The sequence below is a fragment of the Oryx dammah genome, unplaced genomic scaffold, assembly GCF_014754425.2.
Source record: "Oryx dammah isolate SB20612 unplaced genomic scaffold, SCBI_Odam_1.1 HiC_scaffold_11, whole genome shotgun sequence".
Taxonomy (NCBI): Eukaryota; Metazoa; Chordata; class Mammalia; order Artiodactyla; family Bovidae; genus Oryx; species Oryx dammah.
This window is the reverse complement of record NW_024070195.1, coordinates 43,556,793-43,577,545: the sequence shown is the minus strand read 5'-3', so window position 1 is coordinate 43,577,545 and position 20,753 is coordinate 43,556,793. Positions and strand designations below refer to the sequence as shown.

The following is a 20,753-nucleotide window of genomic DNA, read 5'->3' as shown; positions in this document are numbered from 1 at the left end:
AACTATTTGATGGAAAGATAAAAGAGTCTGACACTGAATTCACGGGCAGTCTTCAGAAGAGAACGAGATCAGAAATGCCTGTTGAGGCCATTTATGGTTCAAACAGACTCAGCAGGCGGCTCAGAGAGCCGAAGAGGAAAGTTGAGTCATGGGCAGAAATTCAGGAAAAATCAAAACAAAAAGAGCATGTGGCAGCTGCTTCTGGGTCTCCGGGAGTCAGGTCCTGATGGATGATGCAGGCGGAGCTGGCTTGTTCACAGGTCCTGAGAGAAGGGAGGCAGGAACCACGGAGAAGAATAGCAGGACAAGATCAGGAAAGAGTCATGACAGACCCCAGGAAGAAGAACACTGGGGTCAGTGCAGGAACCCTGGAGGAGAGACGCAGAACTCACAAGCCACACCCACCCCGAAGCAGACTCAGCCCTAGCCCCGCAGGATCCCTTGGGGACACTGAGATTAATCTCGTCTAACACCTGCTCTTCACTATGTCTCCTGGCACTAAGGAAGGACCATACTCTACCAAAGTGAACGCACATCTTCAGCTTGAAGGGCCACGGGGCCAGGTTCTGAGCACAGGTCATGGACCAATCAAACTGGTGAGAACCGTGCGTCCTGCCCTTTCTCCTACCGGCAAGTTCAGGAGTACTTCCTGTCATGGTGGAGTCTAGGGCATCATTCAGACACTCCTGAATGGCTGATAGCAAAGGCTGGGTCCTCTTCTGGAAAAACCACCTCTGAGGTTTCCTGCAGAGACTGCACAGAAGGGTCCAGACTTTTCCCTGACCTCAACTCACATGAGTGAATGTGGTGTGAACCGAGAAAGGAATAACAGAGGCAGATGAGAGAGTCCAGACCAACCCACTCCACAGCTTCGTCTATCTTGTGTGTGTCATTGTTCCGGACCAGAAGGGGAGGGGTCTTACCTGTGGAAGAGGCCTCAGAATCGGCTAGCTGGAAGGAAGGGAAATAAAAACTCATTCACCCGGCTGGTGAGAAAATAACATCTCTCTTTATCTGAGCCTCCAAAAGGAAATGAGGGGGGCAGTTCCAGAACGTTCTTTGCTCCCACTCACATAAAATAAGGATTCAACTGCCATAAAAGAAGGCCACCCCAACATCACTGAGACAGTCACTACAGAAGGATCAACAGAGGCTTTTCAGCCCAGCACCTGTCTTCCCCTTTTTCTCCCAAGGCGCCTTACCTCTCTTATCCCAGAAGTGGACAAAAAGGCCCACACCAAGGAAGATCAGCCCCAGCACAAAACCTCCAATTCCGCTCCGCATCTTGCTCTGGGCAGATTCAGACTGTGCCCCTGGAAGTAAAAGCCCTCACGTCAGTGTCCCCACGGCCCACAGCATCCTCGTCTGGAAGCCTGGAGTCTGGTCGTGTGTATAAGAGACAGAGGGGCTCAGAAACCAGACAGAAGAGGGGAGAGCAGGCAAAGATCCCAAGGGGCTCTGATGGATGACGGGGGGAGGATGGTAGCCCCAAGGAGGCATGTCCATCTGTTTGTCTGTCCTCCACATGTCACCTTCAGATACCAGCCTCTACGTCAAAGCCCAGAGCTTGAACACTTCAGAAGGCACATTACTCAGGCTGAACTGCAGCCTGGAGGAGAGGGGAGAGGGGTCCGGTCATGTGAAGGGACCACCATCACATCTTGGGGGGAAAATGAGATAAGGACTCAACAGATGCCTGTCAACTTGAGATACTGGGATCTGGTCCTCGGTCACTTCCAGCCCAGAAGTTGTATCAGGGAGGTACACAGGACATGAGGGATGAAGACGGACTCCACCCTCACCAGACCCAGCACTCTCCCTGAACTTTTTCTTTTCTGTTGGGTCCGTAGGGTCAATGAAGCCACCCTTACGCCATTCTACTGTGATGGGGCTCTGGAGGCTGGGGTGGTCCACGTGGCAAACGTAGACGTCTCCAAGCTGTGGTATTGTCTCTAGCATCACGTGAATCTGGTAGGTCCAGTCCCCATTCTGAGTAAGAGGTGTGAACCCAACTCCAGCTGTCTGCTCCTGTTGATTCCGGAACCATTTGACTTTAACTTGGCGAGGATAGAAATTTGTCACTGAACAGACCAGCAGATTATGGAGGTTCAGGGCCTCTGTACTGGCTGGAGAGACAGTCACTGTAGGCTCCACTAGGAGGAAAAGAGAAAAAATTAGAGAATGAGGCAACAAAGAAATTCTTACCAGGGGCTGCAGTCTGTCCTTAGAAACTACAGTAGACCAGATAACAGGTATTACCACCACCTCTGCTGCCGCTGCTAAGTCGCTTCAGTCGTGTCCGACTCTGTGCAGCCCCATAGACGGCAGCCCACCAGCCTCGCCCGTCCCTGGGATTCTCCAGGCAAGAACACTGGAGTGGCCAGAGGCAATTACTATTCTAATTTCCAACACCATAGATTAATCTTACCTGTTTGGAATTTTCGTGTGAATGGAATGTTGCCATCTGTGCCGCTCTGTTTCTGCCTTCTGCATCTCAACATAGTTTCTATGAGACCTGCCCACCTAATGGTTTCCTGTCCCTTCCATTGCTGCATGGCATTCTGTTGTATGGTTATAACTCAGTTCATTTGTGCATTTGCTTGTTTCTCTTTTTAACATTTTATTTATGTATTTGGCTACATCGAGTCTTAGCTGTGGCAGGGGAGTCTTCATTACAGCATGGATAGTTTGTTTGGCACATGGGCTTAGCTGCTACACGGCATGTGGAATCTTAGTTCTCTGGCCAAGAACCCCACTACCCCTGCACTAGGAAATCCCTGTTTATTTCTTTTAATTGCTGAGTAGTAGAGTATTATACGGAGGAGGCAATGGCACCCCACTCTTGCCTGGAAAATCCCATGGACGAAGGAGCCTGGTAGGCTGCAATCCATGGGGTCACGAAGAGTCAGACACGACTGAGCGACTTCACTTTCACTTTTCACTTCCATGCATTGGAGAAGGAAATGGCAACCCACTCCAGTGTTCTTGCCTGGAGAATCCCAGGGACGGAGGAGCCTGGTGGGCTGCCGTCTATGGTGTCGCACAGAGTCGGACACGACTGAAGCGACTTAGCAGCAGTCTATTATATAGTTATGACTCAATTTGTTTCTTGATGAAAAGTTGCGTTGTTTTCAGGCTTTGTTATAAATAATGCTCTTTTAACATGCTTGCATGCACACCCACAAAGATAACAAATATTTGTCACCTATTAGAATTCCAGCTCTGGGTTTATTTAGCTTATATGCTAGCCTACTTTGTAAGAGAAGAATGCCTTTGTTTAGCAATCACTGGTTTCTTGAACAAGATCATTTATGTGAAAGCTCTTTGTAACACAGACTGGATAATTTTTTGCTGAAGTAGGGTTGATTTTACTGAAGTACAATAGATTTTTATTGAGGTATAGTTGATTTTTTGGAGAAGGAAATGGCAACCCACACCAGTATTTTTGCCTGGAGATTTCCATGGACAGAGGAGCCTGGCGGGCTACAGTCCAGGGGGTCGTAAGAGTCAGACACAATTTAGCAACTAAACCACCTCATAGTTGATTTACAATGTGTTTATTTCTGCTATGCAGCTAAGTGACTCAATTATATATGTGTACACATATATACTCTTTTTCATATTCTTTTCCATTGTGGTTTATCACAGGATATTGAACATCATTCCCTGTGTTCTACAGCAGGACTTTGTTGTTTATCCATCTGCTATATGATAGCTTGCATCTGCTAACAGACAGGATAACGTTTAAACTGTATATACATACCATACATGTGCACGGGTACATATATGCAAGCGTGCTGTGCTCACAGCTGGAGCACCAAGGCAGCTCCACCTAGCTGCCCCAGCAAAGCGGACAGAAGCGCTGCTCTTGAGGTTGGGACTAAAAGGATGAGAGATTTCAATAGAGAAAAAAAGGGAAGGTGAAGAAAAGAAGAGCATTTCAAGGACGAAGAATTACTTCTGCGAGGGTAAGGATGAAGGAAGTACACAAGAGTCAGATGCTGTAGGAAGGTGTGGAGTCTAGGAGGTGACAGGGACTCAGAAGCCCCACCAGATACGGCCAGGGCTTGGGACATTGGACGACTGAAGCTGCCAGACACTGTTCCCAACGCCTCTCAGGTCTCCAGCGATTTTCACACCCTCCCAACTCTACCCTGCCAGACCTTCCAACATTTTTCCCCCTTAGAGATTGACACCCTTCCTGGTCCCCCCAAGATGCTGGGAAACCACAAAATATCACTTTCCTGTGTCCTTCCCCACGAGGCTCTGTGTGAAGGCATCTCGGCCCGTCCTAAACCCACCTCTCCGCTGGACAGTGAAGCCGACCGTCTCCTTGTAGTTGTGTCTACACAGCGTCTCCACGTAGGCCCGAAACTCCGCCAGGAGGTCCTTCTGGGTGTTCCAGATCTTAGCACACACCCGGCCCAGCTCTGTAACAGCCACAAACTCGCCCAGGTCGCTGTCAAAGTGCAGGATCTCTTCCTTGTTGTAGATCTGTCTGGCCACAAGCCTCACGTGTTCCGTCCCATTGGTGAAGTAGCACATGCCTTTAAACTGGTACACGAAATTCTCTGCGGGAGAGCCCGAGGAGTGAGATTTAGCTCAGCCTTGCATCCCAACCAGCCACTTGTCTTAGGGAGGCATGGACGACAGAAGGAAAATACCAAAGGATTAAATAAAATCTGCTCTCAACCCTTAGAATCGTATCCCCGGGAAAAATTTAGATGAAGCTAGACCATTCTTCACACCCTGTACAAACTAAACCTGGATGAATTAAATCTCTGAGTATGAAATGCAATCCTGCCAATACATTATAGATGAAATCTGAGACCATCTTCATGACTCCGGAAGTATAAAGTATTTCTTAAGCAAATCATGAAAATGACAAGCCATAAAGGAGAAATGAATGATCCACTTCATTAGAATAACAGCTTCTGCTCATCAAAAGATATCTTAAGGGAATAAAAAGACAAGCCAGGAAGTGCCAACAAATATTGGTAAAGCATGGGGTGACCATGTGTTTGGTTTGGAGTATAGTATTCTTTTTATTTCTTTAAAAAAAAAAAAAACAGATACTATAATAGAAAAAAAGGAGAAATATCAAAATAGGTACTACAATAAAGATTAAACACAAGTAGACAATAAACATAGGCAGAGTTGCCCATCCTCATTAAAATCAAAGAAATTCAAGTTAAAAATACAGTGAAATACAGACACTGCCTTTGGGAGGCGAGGAACGCAGTGGGAGTCTGGGATGAGCAGATGCGAACTGTTATCTAAGAATGGACAGACAATAAGTTCCTACTGTACAGCACAGGGAACTGTATTCAATATCCTGTGATAAACTATAGTGGAACAGAATAAGTTTTTAAAAGAATATATATGTATAACTAAATCATTTTGCTATACAGCAGAAATTAACACAACATTGTAAATCAACTATACTTCAAAAGAAAAATACAGTGAAATACAACGCTATATCTACCAGATAAGAAAACATAACATGTAAAATATCAAAAGTGCCAAGAACTGGGTTCTTTTTATAAGAAGCAGTCAATTTGAATAACTTTTGCATATTCTGTTGTAAAGATACATATTCCATTTTGAACCTCCAATTCCATTCTAAATATATAGCCGAAGAAAAAGCAGGCTCGTATGCTTCAGGATACGTAGGGGAAAAAGTAGAAGCGATCCAGAAGTGCACATCGAAATGAAGTGGGTAAGTACATGAAGGCTTAGGCCAGGTGGTTGGCAGTGCAGGGTGTGACAAGTGTCTGGACAGGGGCACATTCTGGAGGTAGAGCTAGCAGTTTGGACTTGGGATCCTACAGTGAAGAAAGACTCAAGAATGTCTCCCAGCCTCAGGGCCTGAACGTCTGGGTGGGATGGTGGTGGTATTTACAAAGAGGAGAAAATCTGGGGGAGAAAGAAGTTTAGGGGAGAAAGTCCACAGTCCATTTGTCCTTGTTAAGCTTGCGGGTCCTATGAGACAGCAAGCAGAGATAAATTTGGCAATTAACATATATATTTGCCATATATAAACTGGGACATGAAATTCTCTGTGGGAGAGCCCGTGGAGTGAGATTTAGTTCAGCCTTGCATCCCAACCAGCCACTAGCACAGAGAAAAATCTGGATGGTTATCACCTAACTGATAAAGGGATTCTCTCCAGGAAGTGGAATTGGAGGTGGGGGAAGGGGTGACGAAGGGGAAACAAGTTACTTCTACTTTTGACTTTATATTAATAAGGTTTGAAATTGTTACAGTGAATATGTGCTACCTTTGAAATTCAAATAAAAGAAAAAAAAGAATGGGTAAGTACATTGTAGCACACTCGTAACACGGAATCTCCTACACAACAATGAAAATGGATTGATGAGTGTTACATGGAAGATCTATGGCAGATCTCAAACATTATTTTGAGCAGAAGTGAGACAATACATTCATAGAACAGATGCAACTAAAGCTTATCATACTAAGTGAAGTGAGTCCGAAAGAGAAAGACAAATATCATATGATAACACTTAAACGTGGAATCTAAAATACAGCACAAACAAACCTGTCTCCAAAGCAGAAACAGAGTCACGGACATGGAGAACAGGTGTGTGGTTTCTAGCAGCTAGCGGGGAAGGGGAGGAATTGGCTGGGAGTTTGGGGGAGGAAACTACTACATTCGGAATGGATAAACAACAGGGTCCTACAGTAGAGCACGCGGAACTCTAGTCAACATCCTGTGATACACCGTCATGGAAAAGAACAAAAAAGAATGTGTGTAAATGTGACTCAGCAAATGAGTCACTTTGCTGTACAGCAGAAATTGGCACAACACTGTCAACCAACTATTCGTCAATAAAAAATAGTTTGGTAACAATAAAAAATGTGCAGAACATTTAAAAAGGGAAATAACTAATCTATATTGTTTAAGGACATGTTCATATATGTCCAAACCGTGAAGAAGAGCAGTAATATTAAGATTAGAAGAGTCAGACTAGAGCTGACTTCTGGAAATTAGAAGTGGGTGTGATTGGGAAGACGGACATGGGGGTCTTTTGGGGTGCTGGGCATAGTCATTTCAGACCTGGTTGTTGGTTTGGGGGATATTTCTGTATCACTTTTATTAAACTTTCCATATATGTTTTGCATAATGTCTGTGTTATACAAATAACGTTGTATTCCAAAATAACCAATGTTTAAAAATAAACGGTGGCTAACAACACTTACCCTAGAGTCAGTGCTTGTGTTTTAGAGAGGTGTATAATGTATCACTACAGCGTTTGGAAATTTGTGCGTGCACAGTAAATATTAATTCTCTTCTTTTTTCACTATCTCACAGCCCTATTCTGCAGCAATATGGTTTCAGGGTTGTACATAAGCTCAGAATTAGTGACAATCGTTGCCTGGACCCTTCCCATTTCTCCTCTCAGACCCGACAAAGGGCCTGAGGACCTGCAGCTCGCACTCAAGGAGCTCACCCTCTTCAGAGACTAAAGCTGTCTTGAATTTCTCCAACCTTCAGTCCGAGCAGACATAAATACCTCTCGCCCCAAAGAGTGCCTAGGACAGTAAATCCTTGCCACTTACTCTCTGAGCAGTCTTAATGCTTCTCATTTTGCCTGGCCTCTGGTGTAGAAATGGACTTTCTCTTTTTCTGCCAGAACTCTGCGATCCCAAAGTCTTTTCCCTGAGAGACACTAGCCTTCCCTCTAAACGCAGAGGTTGCAATAAGGAATCTAGTAACATTCTTTTTTTCTGAAGAGGAGGACCCTGGACCTTGATAGAAGCTCTTCTAAATTCTCCCTGCGATTTGGCCAGAGTGCACTGCATCCAGCCCTAAACCAAAAAGACATCAGAGGGTGATTCCCAGATTGGAGAGCTCTGAAAAGCAGCCGTCAAGCACTTACTCGGAGCCTTTCTGCAGTGAGCCTCGGGGATCCTCAGCACCAGGAACACAGCCATCACCATTCCAGCCACAGTCCCAGGGTTCCTGGGGATGGTCACCCTCATCTTTCCACCCTTGAAACAGAAACGGTGTAAGAGAAGCTCTGGCAGTCACCGCAGCTGCCACCAACGGACCCGACGCTTCACTTTGCAGAGCAGGAAAATGAGGAAACCTGTGAACTTTAGGATTGGACAGTACCTAGGGGAAAGGCCAATCAATCCGGTGACTTGGGATCTCATTTGTCTCTGGGTAAACACCTTCAAAGAAAGTTCTCCATTCAAAAAGTAATCACGGACTCTAGGTCATCACCAAAACCCACTGAACTGGATCGTTGAAAATGTGTTTGGAGACTTCAGGAACCAAAAAGGAAAGTGAATTGGTGTATTTCTTGGCACATTTTTTCAACTTTTCTGGTTCTCATATTCAGGGTTTGACTGTACAGAGGTGGAAAGAAATGAAATGATATTCCTTGGGAAAGAAGATAATTGTTGATAAAGCTGTTCACTACCCTCCTTGACTTATGAGATACCATGAGATATGATGTAAAACAACAGATTTTGAGGAAAATGTACTTGTATCAAAAGATTGAACTCTGTAACCACGTAGCTCAGGGAAATTCTACTCAATGCTCTGTGGTGATCTAAATGGGAAGGAACCCCGAAAAAGAGGGGATATATGAGTATCATGGCTGATTCACTTTGCAACCCAATGGACTGTAGCCTACCAGGCTCCTCTGTCCATGGGATTTTCCAGGCAATAGTACTGGAATGGATTGTCATTTCCTTCTCCAGGGGATCTTACCGACCCAGAGACTGAACTCGGGTCTCTGGCATTGTAGACAGACGCTTTACCGTCTCAGCCACCGTCTGAGGGAAGTCCTAGAAACTAACAGCATTGTAAAGCAACCATACTCCAATAAAAATTAATTTTTAAAAATAATAGAATAAAGCATAGAAAAAGATTTTAAATTTTTTAAAATTAAAAAGGAAACAAACTAATAAGGACTTGCAAGTAAATTATAACATAATTTCATACAAGAAGTATTATACTACCACTGAAAATTATAATGTAGAGTATTTGACATGCTGTAGAGTAAAAGAAATCATTTTACAAAAAATAGACTCTGTGACCTTCAACAAATTATATAATCTCTAGTAGAGATTTTTTTTTTGAAGTAGTATTGGTTGATAACATTACATAAGTTCTCGCCTAAACCCCATCCACAGACCCACCGCCACTCACCCCACAGCCCACTGAGGAAGCAGAGACATCCGTACACTACCTGTCCTTGGGGGCCATACACGTGCCCCTCTACACCGGAGGCAGATACTCGTTTACTGCACCACCAGGGAAGTCCCCAGCCTTTGTTCATACACTTTCTCATGATGGCCACACTGATCAGTGTGAGGTGATACTTCATTGCAGTTTTGATTTGCAATTTTCTGATGATTAATGATGCTGAGCATCTTTTCATGTGATTTTTGACCTTCCATATGTATTCTTTGGAGCAAGAAAATATTTTGATTCAGGGTAAAGTCCTTGTAATGATCCTGTTTGGCAATGAGTATAGACAGAGGGGCTTTCCTGATGATTCAGATGATAAAGAATCTGCCTACAATGCAGAAGACCCAGGTCAGGAAGATCCCCCAGAGAAGGGATTGTCTACACACTCCAGTGCTCTTGTCTGGAGAGTTCCACGGACGGAGGAGCCTGGCAGGCTACAGTCCATGGGGTTGCGAAGAGTCGGACACGACTGAGCGACTAACACTTACACTTTCATAGACAGATGTGGACCTGGAAATAAAGACTGAGAAGGCAAAGCAGTGGATATGGACTGGAGGAGTGGAGAACAGTCAAGAAAGAGAGACTTCTCTGGTGAGAACATCTGTGAAAGGCCAGTTCTCTTGGTTTCGGAAGTTTGCTGAGGACAAGCACCGACTTATTTTGCCAGCATCTCAGAATCTTTGCTCTATGGATAGACTTCAGTGTCAACATCAGAATCTTCTCCTATCAGAGAACCCAATGTCTTATTTTGTATCTAATCTGGAAACCAAGAATTATGACCAAATTTTTCTGTGATTTTATTTATGCCAACCTCAGCAATCTTAGGTATTCTCCAATGCACTGTCTCCTTTACTGGTAGTTTAGTCATTAAGTCGTGACAGTCTTCATTAGCATCTACTACTAATTAATCAATTTCTTTGCAATATTTTTGAAGTTTGCACATTTTTCACCCATACTGTCTTTGGGCAACCAGTTGCATTAATTTGGCCAATGACATCTAAAGAACTCTTCTGTCATACATTTCCTCTTTCAAATTACAAAGTGAAAGTAAAAGGGGGTATTCTCTTTTTCACTTTGCAGAAACTAATGAAGAAACTGAATTAGTAGATGTCTCCACATTTGTAAAACTTGATATACTGCCTAGAGGCCGGTTGTTACGAGCAGCAATGGGCAGGCTATGTACTAGAGAACTGTATCTGTTACTTTTACTAGAATAGATATGGCTTCCATTGTTTATACGGCTATCAAAAAGAGAAATGTGTTTCTTTTTCTAATCTCATCTGCGTGCCTGAATTTTTTGACTTCCTACTCTCAGTGAATCAACATTTATTGAGTAGCTCTGTTCTAGGCACCAGGAATCCATCAGTGGTGGGGAAGAAGAAAGAATTCCTTGTCTCCTGAAGCTCAGTTCTAGCAGGACTGCCTGCATTATACTCTGAAAAATTCATGGATTGAACTAGGTCATCTCTACTGTCCCTTCTAGGCCTTAGAGCCTGTGATGAGGTGACATCTCATGGTGACTGGGGAGCTGGTCAGTGCCCTGAGGTCACAGAATAGTCAGTTTGCCCAATGGACTTGCTTCTTGTTGACTCGAGTTAAAATAAACCAGATTTGGGTTTGTATCTACATGATCACTCCATGGGAAATAGATGGGGAAACAGTGGAAACAGTGTCAGACTTTATTTTGGGAGGCTCCAAAATCACTGCAGATGGTGACTGCAGCCATGAAATTAAAAGACGCTTACTCTTTGGAAGAAAAGTTGTGACCAACCTAGATAGCATATTCAAAAGCAGAGACATTACTTTGCTGACTAAGGTCATCTAGTCAAGGCTGTGGTTTTTCCTGTGGTTATGTATAGGTGTGAGAATTGGACTGTGAAGAAGGCTGAGCGCCAAAGAATTGATGCTTTTGAACTGTGGTGTTGGAGAAGACTCTTGAGAGTCCCTTGGACTGCAAGGAGATCCAACCAGTCCATTCTGAAGGAGATCAGCCCTGGGATTTCTTTGGAAGGAATGATGCTAAAGCTGAAACTCCAGTACTTTGGCCACCTCATGTGAAAAGTTGACTTATTGGAAAAGACTCTGATGCTGGGAGGGATTGGGGGCAGGAAGAGAAGGGGATGACAGAGGATGAGATGGCTGGATGGCATCACGGACTCGATGGACTTGAGTCTGAGTGAACTCTGGGACACGGTGATGGACAGGGAGGCCTGGCATGCTGCGATTCATGGGGTCGCAAAGAGTTGGACACGACTGAGCGACTGAACTGAACTGAACTGATCCTCTTATAGAATATTAAATTCAATGTGTCCTTCGCCCAGATCTGTATTGATACAGCTACAGACTTCCTCTGTAAGGTTGGTGACAGTAACAATTAAGAACAGTGGCCTAAGGAGGGAGGGAAGGATACAGGCCGTGAGGGGACAGAAACACAGGGCTTCTCTGGCTGGACTGGAAAGTGCCTCATCACCTCTTCTCCCTTCCCTGAATTTCCATGTTGCCCATTGCTCTGTTCAGAGCCTTGCAGACTGAGGTAATATGAGAAAAAGGAGATGCGGAGGCTAGTGCGGAAATCCCCTTAGAAAATGTCAGATTTCCACTAGGATTCCCTCCATGAACTTGGAGAGTTCAGTTCAGTTCAGTCGCTCAGTCGTGTCTGACTCTTTGCGACCCCATGGACTGCAGCACGCCAGGCCTCCCTGTCTATCACCAACTTCTGGAGTTCACTCAAACTCATGTCCATTAAGTCAGTGATGCCATCCAACCATCTCATCCTCTGTTGTCCCCTTCTCTTCCTGCCTTCAATCTTTCCCAACATCAGGGTCTTTTCCAATGAGTCAGTTCTTCAAATCAGGTGGCCAAAGTATTGGAGTTTCAGCTTCAGCATCTGTCCTTCCAATGAACAAACAGGACTGATCTCCTTTAGGAGGACTAGTTGGATCTCCTTGCAGTCCAAGGGACTCTCAAGAGTCTTCTCCAGCATCACAGTTCAAAAGCATCAATTCTTCAGTGCTCAGCTTTCTTTATAGTCCAACTCTCACATCCATACATGACTACTGGAAAAACCATAGCCTTGACTAGATGGACCTTTGTGGACAAAGTGATGTCTCTGCTTTTTAATATGCTGTCTAGGTTGGTCATAGCTCTTCTTCCAAGGAGCAAGTGTCTTTTAATTTCATGGCTGCAATCACCATCTGCAGTGATTTTGGAGACCAGGAAAATAAAGTCTGACACTGTTTCCACTATTTCCCCATCTATCTGCCATGAAGTGATGGGACTAGATGCCATGACCTTAGTTTTCTGAATGTTGAGTTTTAAGCCAACTTTTTCACTCTTCTCTTTCACTTTCATCAAGAGGCTCTTTAGTTCTTCATTTTCTGCCATCTGCATATCTGAGGTTATTGATATTTCTCCCGGCAATCTTGATTCCAGCTTGTGCTTATTCCAGCCGAGTGATTCTCATTATGTACTCTGCATAGAAGTTAAATAAGCTGGGTGACAATATACAGCCTTGACGTACTCCTTTTCCTATTTGGAACCAGTCTGTTGTTCCAAGTCCAGTTCTAACTGTTGCTTCCTGACCTGCATACAGATTTTTTAAGAGGTAGGTCAGGTGGTCTGGTATTCCCATCTCTTTCAGAATTTTCCAGAGTTTGTTGTGGTCCACTCAGTCAAAGGCTTTGGCATAGTCAATAAAGCAGAAATAGATGTTTTTCTGGAACTCTCTTGCTTTTTCCATGATCCAGCGGATGTTAGCAATTTGATCTCTGGTTCCTCTGCCTTTTCTAAATCCAGCTTGAACCTCTGGAAGTTCACAGTTCACGTACTGTTGAAGCCTGACTTGAAGAATTTTGAGCATTACTTTACTAGCACGTGAGATTGTGCGATAGTTTGAGCATTCTTTGACATTGCCTTTCTTTGGGATTGGAATGAAAACTGACCTTTTCCAGTCCTGTGGCCACTGCTGAGTTTTCCAAATTTGTTGGCATATTGAGTGCACCTTCTTCCCTGGTGGCTCAGAGGTTAAAGCGTCTGCCTCCAATGCGGGAGACCAGGAAGATCCTCTGGAGAAGGAAATGGCAACCTGCTCCAGTATTCTTGCCTGGAGAATCCCCTAGACGGAGGAGTCTGGTAGGCTACAGTCCACGGGGTCGCAAAGAGTCAGACACGACTGAGCGACTTCACCTTCACCTTCATTGAGTGCAGCACTTTCACAGCATCATCTTGTAGGATTTGAAATAGTTCAACTGGAATTCCATCACCTCCACTAGCTTTGTTCATAGTGATGCTTCCTAAGGCCCACTTGACTTCACATTCCAGGATGTCTGGCTCTAAGTAAGTGATCACACCATCGTGATTATATGGGTTGTGAAATCTTTTTTGTACAGTCCTTCTGTGTATTCTTCCCACCTCTTCTTAATATCTTCTGCTTCTGTTAGGTCCATACCATTTCTGTCCTTTATTGCCCATCTTTGCATAAAATGTTCCCTTGGTATCTCTGATTTTCTTGAAGAGATCTCTAGTCTTTCCCATTCTATCATTTTCCTCTATTTTTTGCACTGATCACTGAGGCAGGCTTTCTTATATCTCCTTGCTATTTTTTGGAACTCTGCATTCAGATGCTTATATCTTTCCTTTTCTTCTTTGCCTTTCACTTCTCTTCTATTCACAGCTATTTGTAAGGCCTCCTCATGCTGGGAGCCAGCATGAGGAATCCCACCTGTGGCAAAGGTCACGAGGAAGGAAGCCTGACATACACAAAGGTGTGATCTGGCTTCAGGGGTTCCCCCTGGATTTTCCTGAGCATCTACCCCCAAAAACCAGAGTCTGCCTGCCTTATTGTACTGTGCTTTCCACTCTTCTGACATTAACAGGGGCTGTCCCCCACCACCTTTCTCTGGAAAAAGTTAACGTAGAGCTCCAATTAGTCTCCTGCATATGAAAAGAATGTTTCAGCTCAAATCCCTCTGATGGCTCTCTAACTTGCCTGACAGGTTTAACTACACTTGTGTATTGTTTATGGCCCCCCAACCGTGAGAGGCACGAAGCTTAAAGCATCTTAAAGATATAGAGCCTTTTCTAAAAGCTAAAAATTATATTGGTGATGGGTTTCATTGTTGAGTCAATGACTGTTGCCAGGCCTCCATATTCTTTATCTTTTAGGCACCTGAAGGATATTAATCAATGTAATTGAGATATAGAAAAAGGAATATAGCAGTTTTGATGTTAGCAACACTGGACTTTTGAGTTAACTAATTTTCTCTTTGTTATAAATCACTGTACTCGTCTTTCTTTGTTATAAATTGTTGTGTCCTTGCTATGTAAGAATGTAACTTTATTTAGTGCTTTCTGAGAGTGACACCAGACTTTGAGAAGAACAACACTATTAAGACAAACAAGTTTTCTGGTTGACAGACCCTTATCAGAAAAGGGCCGTAAAATGTTAATTGGCCTTCTGGCCAGAAGATGATGTAAATCACCCAAGACTTGTGTATACAGCTAAGTATGCAGAGTAAAAGCCTGGTCTCGATAAGAGTCAGGGCTGCTGACGCTGCATAACTTTGTATTATCCATTGATCTCTATGTACAACTAAAAGTGTAAAAAGCCTTTCCGGACAATAAAGGATGGACCAGTTTCTCAGACCAGCTTCTCGAACTGGTTTCTTGGAAATCTGGCTCCCCCCGTGTCGACTCTTTCTCCCTCTCCCTCCCTCTCCTTTTCAGGCTGAATTCCCATCTGGAGAGCAGAGGCTCACCATGTCTACTTACTTGCCCTGGCTTCTAAGACCCACGTGAGAGGGAGCCCAAGGCGAGGCGCCCTCCGTTATTCAAGCGGGCGCCGGTGGCCTAACGTAGATGGTGCAAACCTCTTGTCCTGAGGTTTTATTAGCTCTCCACATAAACCAAGTTATTCAGCATCTTTTCTCCACCAAATTTTCCTACTATACTATTTTGTCCTAATCTTATATTTCTAATTAAATAATTCTTTCCTAAGATGCCAATTCCATCTCCCCTTCGAATTACCCTGGATCCACCAGGGCTGGACCCCGGCATCCTCAGACAACCATTTTGCCTTGTTGCAATTCTTGAACTTGGAGAAAACCAACTTAAATTCCACCATGATCACCATCTGGCTGTAGGAGTACCACATCACATTTTCAGAGCAGCCGCCCATTGTTGTCTAAGCAAAGGTGACTCGGGTTTAAGATGGTTACAGTGGAAATAAAAGCAAAAATAAACAAATGGGACCTAATTATAATTAAAAGCTTCTGCACAACTAAGGAAACTATAAGCAAGGTGAAAAGACGGCCTTCTGAATGGGAGAAAATAATAGCAAATGAAGCAACGGACAAAGAACTAATCTCAAAAATATACAAGCAACTCCTGCAGCTCAGTTCCAGAAAAATAAACGACCCAATCAAAACATGGGCCAAAGAACTAAACAGACATTTCTCCAAAGAAGACATACGGATGGCTAACAAACACATGAAAAGATGCTCAACATTACTCATTATCAGAGAAATGCAAATCAAAACCACAATGAGGTACCATTTCACACCAGTCAGAATGGCTGCTATCCAAAAGTCTACAAGCAATAAATGCTGGAGTGGGTGTGGAGAAAAGGGAACTCTCTTACACTGTTGGTGGGAATGCAAACTAGTACAGCCACTATGGAGAACAGTGTGGAGATTCCTTAAAAAACTGGAAATAGAACTGCCTTATGACCCAGCAATCCCACTACTGGGCATACACACTGAGGAAACCAGAATTAAAAGAGACACATGTACCCCAATGTTCATCGCAGCACTGTTTATAATAGCCAGGACGTGGAAGCAACCTAGATGTCCATCAGCAGACGAATGGATAGGAAAGCTGTGGTACATATACACAATGGAGTATTACTCAGCCATTAAAAAGAATACATTTGAATCAGTTCTAATGAGGTGGATGAAACTGGAGCCTATTATACAGAGTGAAGTAAGCCAGAAAGAAAAACACCAATACAGTATACTAACGTATATATATGGGATTTAGAAAGGTGGTAACAATAACCCTGTATGCGAGACAGCAAGAGAGACACAGATGTATAGAACAGTCTTTTGGACTCTGTGGGAGAGGGAGAGGGTGGGATGATCTGGGAGAATGGCATTGAAACATGTATAATATCATGTAAGAAATGAATCGCCAGTCCAGGTTCGATGCATGATACAGGATGCTTAGGGCTGGTGCACTGGGATGACCTAGATGGATGGTACAGGGAGGGAGGAGGGAGGGGGGTTCAGGATGGGGAACACGTGTACACCCATGGCGGATTCATGTTGATGTATGGCAAAACCAATACAATATTGTAAAGTAATTAGCCTCCGATTAAAATAAATAAATTTAAAAATTAAAAATAAATAAATAAACATATTCAAGTTTAAAAAAAAGATGATTACATTTCTGAACTTTTCTCATTGGAAATTTTATTTGATGGTTAATCTGGCATTATGACCATTTCCCTCACCTGGACCTGGACCTGGATCTAGGTTTCACCTGAGTGAAACCTAGTCTTCTTTCAGCTCATCCCTGGTTCGCCGAGGATACTACGGTTGAGATTGTTCTGTCCCCAAAAGCCCACCCACATAAGACCTGTGACTGCTTCTCTCACCTTATTACCTTCCCCTCCCAAGCACACTCTGGAGCCCTGTCCTAAGAGGTCACCATTAATTTGAGTTTGCTGCTAAGTCGCTTTAGTCGTGTCTGACTCTGCCTTGACCCCATGGACTGCAGCACGCCAGGCCTTCCTGTCCATCACCAACTCCAGGAGCTTGCTCATTTCTACATTTCCCAGGGAGTTAATTGACCCAGGCAATTAATTGACCCAGGCAATGGTTACTAACTTCACAGAGAGACAAGCAGGGTGTGTGTCTCATGGTGAGGACACAGCACCACCTATGGAAGTTTCAGAGGAATGACATCTAAGTCTAATCCAACCTCTTCAAGCAGATGCCGTTGCGAGAGCTGCAGAGGACAGAGGCACACGGCAAACGGCGCCAGGCATCTCAATCCACAAATCCAGACTGTAGAGAGCTGTGTGGGCCACTAGCTCAGGAATGCCACTGTGCTAATCGTAAGGAGCAGACAGGGCTGGAGGAGAAACCTCTAAGTGTGAATGAGCATAAACGACAACTAAATTAAAAGGAGCACATTTGACTGGTTCTCATAAGATGGGTGTTTCTTGACTTCCTACTTTTGCATTCCAGTCCCCTAAAATGAAAAGGACATCTTTTTTAGGTATTAGTTCTAAAAGGTCTTGTAGATCTTCATAGAACCGTTCAACTTCAGCTTCTTCAGCATAGACTTGGATTACCGTGATATTGAATGGTTTGCCTTGGAAACGAACAGAGATCATTTTGTCGTTTTTGAGATTGCATCCAAGTACTGCATTTCGGACTCTTTTGTTGACCATGATGGCCACTCCATTTCTTCTGAGGAATTCCTGCCCGCAGTAGTAGATATAATGGTCATCTGAGTTAAATTCACCCATTCCAGTCCATTTTAGTTTGCTGATTCCTAGAATGTCGACGTTCACCCTTGCCATCTCTTGTTTGACCACTTCCAATTTGCCTTGATTCATGGACCTGACATTCCAGGTTCCTATACAGTATTGTTCTTTACAGCATCAGACCTTGCTTCTATCACCAGTCACATCCACAACTGGGTATTGCTTTTGCTTTGGCTCCATCCCTTCTTTCTTTCTGGAGTTATTTCTCCAGAAAGGTGTTGGGCACCTGCTCACCTGGGGAGTTCCTCTTTCAGTATCCTATCATTTTGCCTTTTCATACTGTCAAGAAACACCTGGAGTAACAGGCAAATTTGGCCTTGGAATGCAGAATGAAGCAGGGCAAAGACTAATAGAGTTTTTCCAAGAAAATACACTGGTCATAGCAAACACCCTCTTCCAACAACACAAGAGAAGACTCTATACATGGACATCACCAGATGGTCAGCACCGAAATCAGACTGATTATATTCTTTGCAGCCAAAGGTGGAGAAGCTCTATATAGTCAACAAAAACAAGACCAGCAGCTGACTGTGGCTCAGATCATGAACTCCTTATTGCCAAATTCAGACTTAAATTGAAGAAAGTAGGGAAAACCGCTAGACCATTCAAGTATGACCTAAATCAAATCCCTTATGATTAGACAGTGGAAGTGAGAAATAGATTTAAGGGCCTAGATCTGATAGAGTGCCTGATGAACTATGGAATGAAGTTCATGACATTGTACAGAAGACAGGGATCAAGGCAATCCCCATGGAAAAGAAATGCAAAAAAGCAAAATGGCTGTCTGGGGAGGCCTTATAAATGGTTGTGAAAAGAAGAGAGGCAAAAAACAAAGGAGAAAATGAAAGATACAAGCATCTGAATGCAGAGTTCCAAAGAAGAGCAAGAAGAGATAAGAAAGCCTTCTTCAGCAATCAATGCAAAGAAATAGAGGAAAACAACAGAATGGGAAAGACTAGAGATCTCTTCAAGAAAATTAGAGATACCAAGGGAACATTTCATGCAAAGATGGGCACAATAAAGGACAGAAATGGTCTGGACCTAACAGAAGCAGAAGATATTAAGAAGAGGTGGTAAGAATACACAGAAGAACTGCACAAAAAAGAGCTTCACGACCCAGATAATCACGATGATGTGATCATTCATCTAGAGCCAGACATCCTGGAATGTGAAGTCAAGTAGGCCTTAGAAAGCATCACTACGAACAAAGCCAGTGGAGGTGATGGAATTTCAGTTGAGCTATTTCAAATCCTGAAAGATGATGCTGTGAAAGTGCTGCACTCAATATGCCAGCAAATTTGGAAAACTCAGCAGTGGCCACAGGACTGGAAAAGGTCAGTTTTCATTCCAATCCCAAAGGAAGTCAATGCCAAAGAATGCTCAAACTACTGCACAATTGCACTCATCTCACATGTTAGTAAAGTAATGCTCACAATTCTGCAAGCCAGGCTTCAGCAATACGTGAACCGTGAACTCCCTGATGTTCAAGCTGGTTTTAGAAAAGGCAGAAGAACCAAAGATCAAATTGCCAACATCCGGTGGATCATGGAAAAAGCAAAAGAGTTCCAGAAAAATATCTATTTCTGCTTTATTGACTATGCCAAAGCCTTTGACTGTGTGGATCACAATAAACTGTGGAAAATTCTTAGAGATGGGAATACCAGACGACCTGACCTGCCTCTTGAGAAATCTGTATGCAGGTCAGGAAGCAACAGTAAGAACTGGACATGGAACAACAGACTGGTTTCAAATAGGAAAAGGAGTATGTCAAGGCTGTATATTGTCACCCTGCTTATTTAACTTCTATGCAGATTACATCATGAGAAACGCTAGACTGGAAGAAACACAAGCTGGAATCAAGATTCTGGGAGAAATATCAATAACCTCAGATATGCAGATGATACCACCCTTATGGCAGAAAGTGAAGAGGAGCTAAAAAGCCTCTTGATGAAAGTGAAAGTGGAGAGTGAAAAAGTTGGCTTAAAGCTCAACATTCAGAAAACGAAGATCATGGCATCCGGTCCCATCACTTCATGGGAAATAGATGGGGAAACAGTGGAAACAGTGTCAAACTTTATTTTTTTGGGCTCCAAAATCACTGCAGATGGTGACTGCAGCCATGAAATTAAAAGACGCTTACTCCTTGGAAGAAAAGTTATGACCAACCTAGATAGCATATTCAAAAGCAGAGACATTTCTTTGCTGACTAAGGTCCGTCTAGTCAAGGCTATGGTTTTTCCTGTGGTCATGTATGGATGTGAGAGTTGGACTGTGAAGAAGGCTGAGCGCCGAAGAATTGATGCTTTTGAACTGTGGTGTTGGAGAAGACTCTTGAGAGTCCCTTGGACTGCAAGGAGATCCAACCAGTCCATTCTGAAGGAAATTAGCCCTGGGATTTCTTTGGAGGGAATGATGCTGAAGCTGAAACTCCAGTACTTTGGCCACCTGATGCAAGGAGTTGACTCATTGGAAAAGACTCTGATGCTGGGAGGGATTGGGGGCAGGAGGAGAAGGGGACGACAGAGGATGAGATGGCTGGATGGCATCACGGACTCGATGGACGTGAATCTGAGTGAACTCTGGCGGTTGGTGATGGACAGGGAGGCCTGGCGTGCTGCGATTCATGGGGTCGCAAAGAGTCGGACACGACTGAGCGACTGGACTGAACTGAACTGAATAAGATGGGTGAACCCAGAGCTTATTATACAAAGTGAAGTAAGTCAGAAAGAGAAAGACAAACATCATATATTAATGTATATATATATGGAATCCAGAGCCATCCGTTCTCATGGCACTGATGAGCCCTGTTTGCAGGGCAGCAATGCAGACACAGACACAGAGGACAGACACAGAGCGGGGAGGAGAGGGCAGGATGAGCTGAGGCAGCAGCGCTGAAGCATGTGCATTGCCCTCTGTAAGATTAGAGAGCCGGGGGATCTGCCGTATGACCCGGGAGCTCAAAGCAGGGCTCTGTGACCACCT

At 43.9% G+C, this 20,753-nt stretch overlaps 1 protein-coding gene across 1 annotated transcript; it reads right to left on the bottom strand.

The window, feature by feature from the left end:
- Positions 1–1,088: 1,088 nt before the first annotated feature.
- Positions 1,089–8,020, bottom strand: LOC120869866 (rano class II histocompatibility antigen, A beta chain-like). Its single transcript, XM_040249166.1, has 4 exons — positions 7,902–8,020; positions 4,302–4,571; positions 1,872–2,153; positions 1,089–1,313 (listed from the first exon to the last, which is right to left on the bottom strand). Exons 1-4 carry the CDS (start codon positions 8,002–8,004, stop codon positions 1,144–1,146), a joined length of 825 nt encoding a protein of 274 aa, XP_040105100.1. The 5' UTR covers positions 8,005–8,020; the 3' UTR covers positions 1,089–1,143.
- Positions 8,021–20,753: the final 12,733 nt, after the last annotated feature.

Bases quoted from the DNA above. Each gene is read 5' to 3' on its own strand.
- LOC120869866 (XM_040249166.1), bottom strand. From the start codon at position 8,004: ATGAGGGTGACCATCCCCAGGAACCCTGGGACTGTGGCTGGAATGGTG. The intron at 4,572-7,901 runs GTAAGTGCTTGA...GCTCTCCCGCAG, and splicing joins TCACTGCAGAAAGGCTCCGA to AGAATTTCGTGTACCAGTTT. The intron at 2,154-4,301 runs GTGGGTTTAGGA...TTTTCCTCCTAG, and splicing joins CTTCACTGTCCAGCGGAGAG to TGGAGCCTACAGTGACTGTC.